This window comes from Lontra canadensis, unplaced genomic scaffold, assembly GCF_010015895.1.
Source record: "Lontra canadensis isolate GAN:19392208 unplaced genomic scaffold, GSC_riverotter_1.0 scaffold3, whole genome shotgun sequence".
Classification (NCBI taxonomy): Eukaryota; Metazoa; Chordata; class Mammalia; order Carnivora; family Mustelidae; genus Lontra; species Lontra canadensis.
Window position 1 is genome coordinate 42,260,755 of NW_022630997.1, and position 12,559 is coordinate 42,273,313.

General features: G+C 39.4%; 1 protein-coding gene across 16 annotated transcripts in view; it reads left to right on the top strand.

The window, feature by feature from the left end:
* Positions 1 to 12,559, top strand: part of USP54 (ubiquitin specific peptidase 54) — a 116,289-nt gene that overhangs the window by 93,341 nt on the left and 10,389 nt on the right. For 9 of the 16 annotated variants that reach the window (XM_032840316.1, XM_032840307.1, XM_032840399.1 and 6 more), the window contains 4 exons: positions 563 to 730; positions 3,601 to 3,735; positions 4,660 to 4,855; positions 6,841 to 8,237. In XM_032840316.1, the coding sequence (XP_032696207.1) occupies positions 563 to 730; positions 3,601 to 3,735; positions 4,660 to 4,855; positions 6,841 to 8,237 (1,896 nt within the window). Of the gene's footprint in view, positions 1 to 562; positions 731 to 3,600; positions 3,736 to 4,659; positions 4,856 to 6,840; positions 8,238 to 12,559 lie in introns of those variants that run through there. The other 7 variants (XM_032840332.1, XM_032840374.1, XM_032840383.1 and 4 more) reach the window with 4 other exon arrangements.

Sequence of the window (12,559 nt, forward strand, 5' to 3'; positions counted from 1 at the left end):
CCAACTCTTTAAGAAATTGACTTGCTTGAAGATTCCCAATGAATTAGTGGCAACACATAGCTGAGAATGCTGTCTGTTAAGAGCATGGATTATGAATTTAAGCTATTTGACTTTAGTTCAGCTCTACCATTTATCATCTTTGTCACCTTAGGCAAGTTATTTGTTTATTCTCTTTGTGTCTCTGTTTCTTTATTCCTAAAATGTGGGCAATAATAGTATCTATTTCATAGGTTGTCATAAGAATTAAATGAAATAATATATGTAAAAGTACTTAAAACTATCCATCACAGTTTTAAATGCTCACGGTAAATGCTCAACCAAATGTTATTTTTCACATTGTTATTGTTCTAATAAAGCCACTCAATAAGTATATTACCATCATCATTATAATCCATAGCCCAGATTTCACCCTGAATCTGATGTGGAAAGCACTGTCCAGAACATGAACCCCAAAATGAATCGAGTTCCAAAGGAAAGGCAATGCAGTGGCCATAAATGCAGCAGGTGCCTAGTCTTATTTATGGAAATGTGACAATTTCTTTTCTCCCTTGCTTATATTTAGGTGGGGAGATATCTTCCAAAAGCGAGCTGGATGAACTGCAGGAGGAAGTGGCCAGGAGGGCCCAGGAACAGGAACTTCGAAGGAAACGGGAGAAGGAATTAGAGGCAGCTAAAGGGTTTAATCCTCATCCTAGCCGCTTCATGGACTTGGATGAACTGCAGAATCAGGGTAATTGTTGTGAGCATAGGTTGTGGGTGATGGGGACAGAGAGAGAAGAGGGGGAAAATATTCAGTCCTGTAAATTCCTAAACTATTTAGCTAAGTTGTATTTTATTTTATTTATTTATTTTAAAAAATATTTTATTTATTTATTTGACAGAGATCACAAGTAGGCAGAGAGGCGGGCAGAGAGAGAGGAGGAAGCAGGCTCCCCGTGGAGCAGAGAGCCCGATGTGGGGCTCGATCCTAGGACCCCGGGACCATGACCCGAGCTGAAGGCAGAGGCCTTAACCCACTGAGCCATCCACGCACCCCTAGCTAAGTTGTATTTTATCATAATTCACTCATTTTAGTGAGAACGAGTGAAAATAGGTGACAAGTCTATTGATTGGAAGACAGGCACTGATTTTGGGTTCACCTATTGAAAGTCTATAGTTTAGGGATCGTGTACTGTTCACGAAAAGTATTTCCCATGAATATCTGTAGAAGGTATAAATAAAACTAGTCATAATTCAGAAACAGCACAACAGGGCAGTGGGTGAGCTACATTGATGAGGGAAATTCTGCTTGCTGGGCAGAAATATACTCTTGAAATTGCCCATCTGGAGCTTCAGGGAAGTAAGTCTACCAAACAGGTTCTAAGAACACAAAGCTTGATTTGCCTTTTGATCCTCTGATGATTCGTTTCCCAATTTCATACAATTTTCATCCACTTTACAAGACTTCATCAACTGCCCCACACTAGTTACTTTTCTTCTTCAATTGCTTTAGGATGTCATTTTGTATCAGAGGAGACTAGTCTTCAAAATAGGAGTTTTAAAAGACTGAGGTATATATCTCAATTAGACTCCTGAAACTTATATCTCTGTTTTTCTTTCTATGAAATGAATTTATTGTTCTTATTATTCAGAATCCCCAGATGTAACAAATTATGGATACTATAGCAGTGCAAAGAATAGGGGTCAGTGCTGTTTTGGATGGTTGCTTTCTTGTTGACCATTTCCTACTTTTTGTCAACAGAGAAGCTTAGTGGGCTAATTTAGGGCCTATTTGGGGACCGTTTTTCTCCTCTAAACCTGCTGTCTTTTGATTTGAGGCAATTGTTGCTTTATATTTCCCAAGGCATTGTGTATCTGTTTCCATGTTAGTTTTAAATTCCTAGTTCCTTAGTTGTCCCTGCATTCGGATAATTTGGATAGTCTTCTTTTCCTTTTTGTCCTTAAGCTATGTCACATTTGGGTCTCGGGTTTATATTGTTTCTGAAGGAGGAGTCTTGTCATCTCCTTCCCTTACTTTTTTTCCTTCCTCTGTTAGTTGGGCAGTACATGAAAGTTGAGAGAGAATCCTTCTGGCTACATTTCATTGGCAGTTCTCCATATACTTTGATTCACAATCTCCTGGAAGAGCAAGGAATGGAGTACTAAGATTCTAAGATTAGAATTAAAATCTAGTATGGTGATTGATCAACTGTAGTTTGACTATATGTCTATAGAGAACATTTTTGTTTTAATGGCTCTCACTACCATCTCTGATTATAAAGATTATATAGATTAAAAAATTTTTTTTTAAGATTTTATTTATTTATTTGACAGAGATCACAAGTAGGCAGAGAGGCAGGCAGAGAGAGAGAGGGGGAAGCCAACTCCCCGCTGAGCAGATCCCAGGACCCTGAGATCATGACCTGAGCCGAAGGCAGAGGCTTAACCCACTGAGCCACCCAGGAGCCCCAAGATTATATAGATTTAGTCAATGTTAAATATTACGAGAAATCTTTAGGCTGTATCTCTTGATGGCCCTGAATCCCAGGTTCTTCAGTACAAACTTACTACTTCCACAGCCTTCCCATTGCTCTCTAAAAGCCATGGTGAATTAAGGAGTGAATATTAGGGGTTCGGAAAAGCCTTTCTTATCCAGCTGGAGGTAAGTGGAGGATGGGGACATTATGAGAGAAATGACTCTGACATTTTGATATTTTTTCTTGTGAGCTTGTGAAAACTCATCATTAATCCCAATCGTGGGTGAATTTACAATACAGCTTACTACCAATTTATGGTTATGATTGAGTAAAAGCCAAGGGGGAACATAAACTTGAGTGTTCTTTTACAAAAGTTGGCCTTATAGTACTATCTTGCTTTTTCATCTGGCACTGTACTTGAACTCTTTTGCGCCTGCTTCGGTAGACATTTGCTTTCAGAAGAGGAAGGAATATTTCATGCTCAGTGTATGGAAAAGTGACTCCTGCAGTCAGCTTAGCAAGGAAGGATATGATGAGAAAAATACTTATCACTGCTGATAGAACGTATGTGCTTGCACACCAACAAGGGTTGTTCAACTGCCCTGGTAGGTGTATTAAGTTTAGGAACTATAGAGCACCTGTACCCAGGAGGTATACTAATTTTCCAGTTGAGGGTGGCACAGAGAGGACTGAATTGATGTAAGAAAGAGGTTTTACAGATCGGTTTCCACAGAGTCGTGAAGCCACTTTTGCCTTAACACAGCAGTAGAGGTCTCCATGGAGGTCTAGGACATTCTGACGCTGGCTGGCAAGATGTATCTTGTTGCACTGTGGAAAAACAGATCAGTTACAGGCATAAGAGTCCACCCTTCTGCTATAGACAATACTTCGGTCTTTTCTTGAGGGTCCTCTTAAGAGCTCTTGGAATTGGAATATGTGGTGGATAATGACATACTCCTCTTTCATGGCCTTGGCATGTCTTGGTTAAGGCAAAAACGGATGTCCTACATGTTTCAGAGAATTCTTCATGGCAATGAAGAGTTAGAATAAAGGTAGATCAAAGGCTCAGCAAGGAGCTGTGTGCACTGAAGGGAGACGTCACTACATAGAAAAAGTTGGAACGAACTGTAATGAAAATGAAAAGTGCTGGCCCTTTCAGGGAGGAGTGACGGCTTTGAGAGGTCCTTGCAAGAGGCAGATTCAGTGTTTGAAGAGTCGCTGCATCTGGAACAGAAGGGAGACTGTGCTGCAGCTTTGGCTTTCTGTAACGAAGCTATCTGTAAGTAACTCTAACTGCTATAGCTATGGCAATTTTAACTAATTTTGCGATAGGTATCCTTAGAGTCATCACTCAGCTGGGATGAAAACAGCTTTTATGTCTCCTCACTGTCACTGTCCCAAACTGAGTTCCTTTAGGCTATCTTTGCCCTTCGGATAAGTGTGCCACATGCTGTCACTGTGGCCTATGGATATTTACTGGAATAACTTAAGCCAGAGTCCACAGGTGAACTATCCAGTCATGCCTACCTTCTTATCCCAAGATAAAGTTAGACCTCAGATTTGAGATTAGTCTGCTCTTTCTCTAGTCACTGACTAGGTAGGTGGAGCTTATGGCAAGAGGAAATGAGTATATTGACCTCGACTTCCCAGGCCTGTGACTTTGCACCGCATATTTGATTTGTGTTTCTGCCCTGCTTTCCTGGTATGCCGCACCATAAAGTTACAGTGAAGGACTAAGGCTTAGAATTTGTATCTGGTTCTTAAATGTGACCCACAAGAAGCTGTGTTCTGTAAAGACAGATGCAGATTTGGATCTTATTTCTGCTGTTGGCTGTCGGGAAGGGGAAGTTGGGAGCAAAGTGTGGAGACCAGAGTCGGACAGGTCAGTTGCCAAGGACGAGAGTGATAGTCTAAGATGGAAGCACCAGTTTCTCTTCCTGACTTATTTTAGTTTAGCTTTTTGTTTGTTTGTTTGTTTTTTTAAATTCAAATTAACCTGTTTGGCCTCCTTAGCTTCCATGAATGTTCCTTAGAGCCAGAGAAGCTCTGTAGCCTGGACAGTATGTGCATGGTCCACGCCTTGCATTCCTGCTGCATATTTTGAGTTTTACTGCATATCTTTGCTCATTTTTGGTTCAATTTTATTTTTATTTTTGTTTGTATTTTGTGTTCTGTTTCTGCTATATTTTCTTTTGCATTTTAGCTAAACTAAGACTTGCCCTGCATGGTGCCAGCTCTAGCACGCACAGCAGAGCCCTAGTCGATAAGAAGTTGCAAATCAGTATTCGAAAAGCACGGAGCCTGCAGGAACGCATGCAGCAGCAGCAATCATCGGCACAGTCGTCGCAGCCCTCAGCCTGCCTCCCCTCTCAGGGGGCGGCCCTCCCTCAGCCAACAAGGTAGTGCCTGCGATCCACTGTAGTTTATGGACACCAGGGGAGGAAATGATCACGGGTGCTCCGTAGTCAGAGCTCTCCTTGTCTTGGTGTCTACAGAGGACAGAGAAGAGTCCTCTGGAAAGATTTTCTTCTCAGGTCAGACATATGGTGGAAAGCTCATCCCACTGCTGGTCCTTTTCTTAATAGTTCATAGAAAGATACAGAAAGTATGGCATAATCAATAGACTGTCCATATTTCCTGTGGGTGAGTTTGTCCTGGGACTTGTGTAATAACATGATTATTAAATCTGTACATATTATGTTTTCAGACATGGCAATCTGAGCTCTATTGTAATAGAAACTATGTGATTTGTTTTGGGGATTTCAGTGCTTCCTGTCTCTGGTGGAAGCAGAGAAAGCAGTCTTTGCTCTGACTGAACCATAGAGAAGAGACACAAAGATTCATTTTGTTTTGCTTTGCTATGGGCAGCAATAGGAAAAAAGTTCCTGGGGCCACTCATGTAGTTTTCACACTTTAGCTCTTGAATTTGGTTCTATTCAAAATACATAGATTTAAGTTAAAACTAATTTTGGCTGTTAATAAGCCTACGTAGTTCTCAGAATATAAATATTATAAAAACAGCTAACATTTATTGAACATTTTTTAAAAAGTTTTTATTTATTTATTTTTAGAGAGAGCAGGTGAGCAAGAGAGAGCTGGGGGAGTACAGAGGGAGAGGGAAAGAGAGTATCCCAAGCACACTTCACATGGAATGTAGAGCCCAATGTAGGGCTCAGTCCCACCACCCCAAGATCATGACCCAAGCTGAAATCAAGAGTCAGATGCTCAACTGACTGAGCCACACAGGCACGCCCATTTATTGTCCAGGCACTAAGCTAAATACTTCAGTTCTCACAATAACCTTAGGAGATTAGGACTGTTACTTAGTGATATTTTCTGAAAGAGGAAACTCAAGCTCAGGGAGTAAAATATACATAAGGCACCCCAAATTCTTCAGCTAGTAAGTGGTAGAGGTGTGGACTTCAATTCCATGTCTGTTTCACTCCATGGGTCTCCTCCATAAGTATAATGATATATTCTTCATAATGTTGTAAGGGTAACTGGGTGGCTACGACCACAAAAGTTGATAGTATATTATCATGCAAATGTAATGCTAATAGCTAGGATCTTCCTTTTTCTTCTTTTCTCTTACAGTATACTCTAATAGTTGAACACTGATCTGAGAACCTGATGGGAGATATGCTTGAATATAAGCAATTTAGGCAGCTAAACTCGTTCTAGAAAACTTACGCCACTTAACATATGAGTAATTGAGGCTTTTATTTAAGTGCATCTAACAGAGTTTTTTAGGTCAGAAATACAAAACAATTAGTAAGAAACCTAGTAAATGCGGTTAATTTCTAGTCTTACTCCCAAATCTCAAGAGAGTCACAATGCATTACTTTGGGAATAATAAAACCAAATCCAGATTATGAAAACACACTTGAAGTGGCTGAATTCTATGTAATCCCATGAACCTGAATTACACTGTACTCTGTAAATGTGCCTTTTGGTTTTTTTGGCTGGTGTGCCTCTCAGGACCCCAGGTATAAGTGATTTCTAGGTTTTGCTCACCTCCATGTCATCTGCATGTGGGATTAGCAATTTTTATTTTTTAATTTGCAAGAAGAATATGATTGGAATGGGACTTCAAAGGCAGTGAAGACTATCGACAAGGACTTCACTTAATATTACTGTGTGGAACTTTGGTGAGGGCATTTAATAAAAAGGATTAATATTACCTAGTGCTTGGGTGTGAGCTGACCATGTGCCTGCCTTCTCTTGTGAACCTCTGAACTGTTGACTCTACTTGTGCTTGTCTTTTTGTTTATTTTTACCATTCCCTTTGTGGATGACTAGAAATGGGAACCAAATGAACAGGTCTTTTTGTAAGTGATCTTGTCATTTAAGGCTGCTTATGACTGGTTCTCTCCATTTATTTCAGTGAACAGCCTATCCCGCTCCAAGTATTGTTAAGCCAGGAGGCTCAACTGGAACCCTGCACGAATACAGAGTTTGGGGCCAGTTCTTTCATCCACTCACCTGCTTCCTGCCATGAGTTGCACTCATCAGTATTCCCAGAGTCATCTGCCTTATCTGCCTCACAGCTCAATTCCCCTAGTAGGTCTGCCTCAAACCTTCTGACTTCAGTTGAGGAGGACAGCATTGACCCCTCTGCACTCCACAGGCAGGCCTTACCTAAACCACCAGGGAGGACTGAGAAGAATGCTCATTATGGTTGGGAACCATTGGATATACCAGAGGGTAAGCTGCAAGGCTACAGGGTTGACAACAGCAGCTGTACCAGGTTCCCTCCACAAGAAGGAAGAGGCATTGCTCAAGAACAGCTATTCCAAGAAAAGAAGGATCCTCCTGTCTCATCCCAGGTGATGCCTTGGTCACGCTCAGCTGGAACAGATACCTCTGAGAGAGGAGATGGTCACAGCCTAGGCTGTAGTCCTTCCAGTTCATCAGCTCAGCCCAGCCTTCCCCTGTACAGGGCCTGCCACCCCGTAATGCCTGCTGCTTCCTCACCTATGCTTCACTCTCCTGATACTGTGCAGAAAACTAACCAATGCCTCCAAGCCCAAAGCCTCAAAACTTTGTTGACTTCAAAAGTGGATGGAGGCAGTGAGGATCCCTATAAGCCAGAGTTTCCCAGCACAAAGGGGCTTGTCCGCTCACTAGCAGAGCAGTTCCAGAGGATGCAAGGTGCCTCCACAAGGGATGGCATAGGTTCCCAGGATAGAAGTTTGACAAATAGTCTAAGGAAGAACTCTTCCTCTTCTGACTGTAAGCCTCCCTTCCTCCAGGGTCAAGGGAAAGGCCACTGGCCTTGGGCAAAACAACAGCCCTCCTTGGGTGGTAAGGACAGACTACCTTCCTGGGAAGAGCCGGCTAATTATCCTTCTGTTGCCATGAACTCTGGGCAGCCCAATAGTGAAACTTCTAGGGGAAGACAGCCCAGGTTGGCAGAACCAAGCATGAACCAAGGAAAGCCATCTCAAGTGAGAGATGCTAGGCCTAAGGAACTAGGCAGCAGTGTTGACTTGGGGACTTCCTTGCCTTTGGACTCTTGGGTGAATGTCACGAGGCTCTGTGATTCGCAACTTAAACATGGGGTCCCTGGGCCAGGAATGAAGTCCTCCCCCCATGATTCCCATACCTGTGTAGCCTATCCAGAAAAAAACCACATCCTTTTGCATCCACATTGGAACCAAGACACAGAGCAGGAAACCTCAGAATTGGAGTCTCTCTACCAAGCTAGTCTTCAGGCTTCTCAAGCTGGCTGTTCTGGATGGGGGCAGCAAGATGTGGCCTGGCACTCCTTTAACCAAACAGGTAGGGATGCAACCATGGGCAAGGGGAGTGGGGGACATATAAAGGCTGAAAGGGAAAGGACAAGATCAGAAGAGGGATGGTAGTCTGTCCAAATAACATCCCCAGCTTAGGAGGTAGTAGCAGATCTTCTGATTTTATTCATAAAGACTTTAGGACAAGAGCTAGACTTTTTTCTAGCTGGAGTAGAATCATCATTGTCTAGTTCCCTCCTCCTAAAAGAAGAGATCAATGAATATATGCCCAGGGCTTCAGCAGTATGCAGTGCTAAGGAGTGGTTCATAGGTCTTTGAGAGGGACTCAGAATGAAATAGGGGAGACTGAGAAAAACAAGTTATCCTTCTATGGCTTAGGAGCTTGAACTAATCCAAGATCTAGTTTCCAGATCCAGCTTGTAACAGGGATGCCCACATTCAGCCATATCTCCCAGTGTGGCATTGCCAGATCATACTGAGCCAGAAATATTAGGTTCTTCCTTGATCTCTTCAGGAACTACCAGGTATAGAATTTTTTCAAGATTGTATGCCTGTTCACTGACTACCCCTTAGATTATATTGTATAAAGAATGAAGTCTACACCTTAAATGGACTTCACAGATGTAGTTCTGGAAACTGAAGACATGAAGAATATTTATAACTTTGAGGTACTTGAGAACACCAAAGCCTGAACTATTTTCCTTTTTCCATCATTAACTGTCAGCATAAATTTGGATAAGTCACTTACTATCCCATGGCCAACTTTTTACCTGTAAAATTAGAGAATGGGTTCAGTGATTTTTTTTTAAAGATGTCTTCCTACTCTTAAAATGGTATATGTGATTCTAAGAAATTGAACTCATAGAATTTTATCTTTAGCTCGGTATGACAGTTTCCATAACAGCACAGGTTCCTTGCATGCTGCCAACTGTTGTTTAAATACAGCCATACGAGTATTTATTGAGTACCTAGGAGCTGTTCCTAGAAGCTGTTAGTGGGGGGATATCACATAAATATAAGATTTGATATTAAGGTGTGTTTTTTAGGATATGGATCATAGTGTAGACTTTGCAGTACTGTTTATTAAGTGCTCCCTAGGTACACAGGACAGAGTAGTATGGGAAAAATTCCAAAGAATGAGGAAAAGTTAATATCTACCTCAATTAGCTTTCTGTCTGAGGGAGAAAGAATATACAAATGTCAAGTATTTTATGCATAATAATAAACGCAAATAAAAGAATATATTGCAATTAAAATTAAACTAACTGAATGTCAAGCAATTATATTACCAAAAAAATCCCAAACAAACAAAAAACTTACATTACCTAAAATAGGAAATGTTTCATTGTAGATGCTTTTGAAAATACATAAAGTAACAAAATCATCGATAATCCCACTCATAATTCCATTAGCTTACTTCTGGCTTTGTTTTTTTATGCATATATACGATATATTTATTTATTCTTACAAAATCATTGCAATATATGTATGTGGTTTATTCTCATGATATTTTTACATTATATTCATAAGCATTTTCCCTTTGAAAAAACTACTTTTAAGGACTGGCAATATGCTGCATATGAATATACTGTAATACATTCAACCATTTTACTATACTTCATGTACTTCGAATTTTTAGATAAATAGATAATAACTATCTTTATATGTAAGTGTTTGGCCACAATTCTGATTAGCTCCGCAGAATAAATTTCCAGAAGGATAATAACTAGTTGAAGGTTATATACGTTTATAAATCTCTTGATATGTACTGGTAAATTAGCCTTCAGGAAAATTATGATTCTGAAAACAATTTGAAAGAGTACCTACTAAACATTAGTCTTTTGCTTAAGAGGGAACAAAAATTAATTTTAAAAAATCCATCTGATGAGTCAGTCCTCAAAATCCTTGTCAAACCAAACTAGCCTTTATTTTAACATAAAGAAGTGATCAGGAGGAATAAATCAGGAAGTAGGTAATGAAGGGAAATGTCAACTAGGATCTTTGTATGATAGAATATATCTCTGGGGGAGTCCCTCTTTATCTTATCATAAAGCATTTTTTAAGTACCAAGGTACTTTCTCACCCCAGCTTTATTGATATAATTGACAAATAACATTGTATAAGGTTAAGGTGTACAGTGTGAAGGTTTGACACATGTATCTTGTGAAATGATTACCACAATAATGTTAGTTGACACAACCATCACCACAGATAAATTATAGTTTTTTTTGGTAAGGACATTTAAGATCTACTCTCTTAGCAACTTTCAGGTAAATAACACAATATTGTTAATTACAGTCACAATCCTGTACATTAGATTCCCAGGATTTATTCATCTTATAACTGGAAGATTATATCCTTTGACCATCACCTCCCCATTTCCCTATCGTCCAGATGCTATTAACTACCATTCTGTGTTTCAGTAATTTGTCTCTTTTTAGATTCCACATATAAGTAAGACATGTAATATTTGTTTTTCTCTTATTACTTAAAAAAAGCTTTATTGATATATAATTTACATGCCATACAATTCACCTACTTAATATGTATAATTCTGTTTTTTAAATATATTCACAGAGTTATCCATCCATCACCACAATCAGTTTTAAAGTGTTTTCATCACCCCATAGGGCACCTGGGTGTCTCAGTGGGTTAAGCATTGGACTCTTGATTTTAGCTCAGGTCATGATCTCAGGGCTATGAGATCAAGCCCCACATTGGGCTCCGTGTTCAATGTGGAGTCTGCTTGAGATTCTCTCCCACTCTATACTCTCCCTCCTGTCCAGCACATGCTCTCTCTCTCTAAAATAAATAAATAAAAATTTTAAAGTGTTTTCACCACCCCAAAAAGAAACCCAGTACCCATTAGTAGTCATTCCCCATTTCCCTTTACCCCTCTCTCCTCCGGCCCTAGGCAATCTGTAATCCATTTTCTGTCTATAGTTTTACCTGTTTTGGACATTTGATATAATGGAATTGTATAGTATATGGTGTTTTGTGAGCAGATTAATTTTCATATTATAGTTTTTTTTTTTTTAAGATTTCATTCATTCATTCATTTGAAGAGAGAGAGAGAGAGAGAGAGCAGGAACACAAGCAGGGGGAGTGGGAGAGAGAGAAGTGGGCTTCCTGCCAAGCAGGGAGTCTGAAGTGGGGCTTGATCCCAGGACCCCGGGACCATGAGCTGAGCTGAAGGCAGATGCTTAAAGACTGAGCCACCAAGGTGCCCCTAATTTTGACATTATAGTTTCTAAAGAATTATATAAACATTGCCCTTGACATATATTTCTAAATTTCACAGAATTTTGAAGTTAGGCAGACATCATCTTAAAAATAACTTTTTGTTATAGAAAATTTCAAATACATTCAAGAGTAATGAGTTAATGTTACAATAGTCCTCCAATAAGCCAGTACTTATCACTAGCTTCCGCAGTGATTATCTTAACCATTTATCAACATATGGCTAATTCTGATATAGCTATAGTGCCTCCCTCTCCCCCTACATTTCCTCTCCCTACTGGATTATTTTACTATTTATTTATTTAATTATTTATTTTTAAATGTTTTATTTATTTATTTCCTTAAGTTATCTCTGTACCTAGTATGGGGCTCAAGCTCATGATCCCGAGATCAAGAATTGTGCAGGGGAAAGTTGTGTAGAGTCAGCCAGGTACCCCTCTACTGAATTATTTTAAAGCAAATCCCAGACATTTTATTATTTCATGCATAAACAATTTGGAATGCATCTCTAAGAAATACTTTTTTATAAGGCAAAACTATAATATTATATCTAAAAAATTAACAATAATTTTTAATGTAATACAGTAACTGGCCAGTATTCACATTTTTTCAATTGTCCCATAAATGCCTTTTCATAGTTAGTTTATTTCAAATTAGGATTCAAACAAGATCTTCACATTGCATTTTGTTGATTTGTTTCAAGGCTTTATTAGTCTATAAAATTCCTGTCTTTTTTCCCCCTTGTCAAAGGGGAAATTTGGCCATTTGTCAAGTCCACATTCTAGATTTTACTAATTATATTCTAGTAGTTTTTAAAACATGTTCTTTTTTAAAACGTGTTCTTCTACCCAATTTTTTGTAATCTGGTAGTTTAGGGGTAGAGGCTTGATTAAAGTCAGGTTCAATTTTTTTTCTTAAGTTTTATTTTATTAAGTAATCTCTGCACCCAATGTGGGGCTTAACTCACTACCCCAAGATCAAGAGTTGTGCGCTCCTCTAGTCAAACAACCCTCCGTTGTGTTTTCTTTTCTTTTTTTTTCTTTTCTTTCTTTTTTTCTTTTTTGTTAATAAGAATATCTTAGAGGTGGTACTTTGTATTTCTTTTTTTTT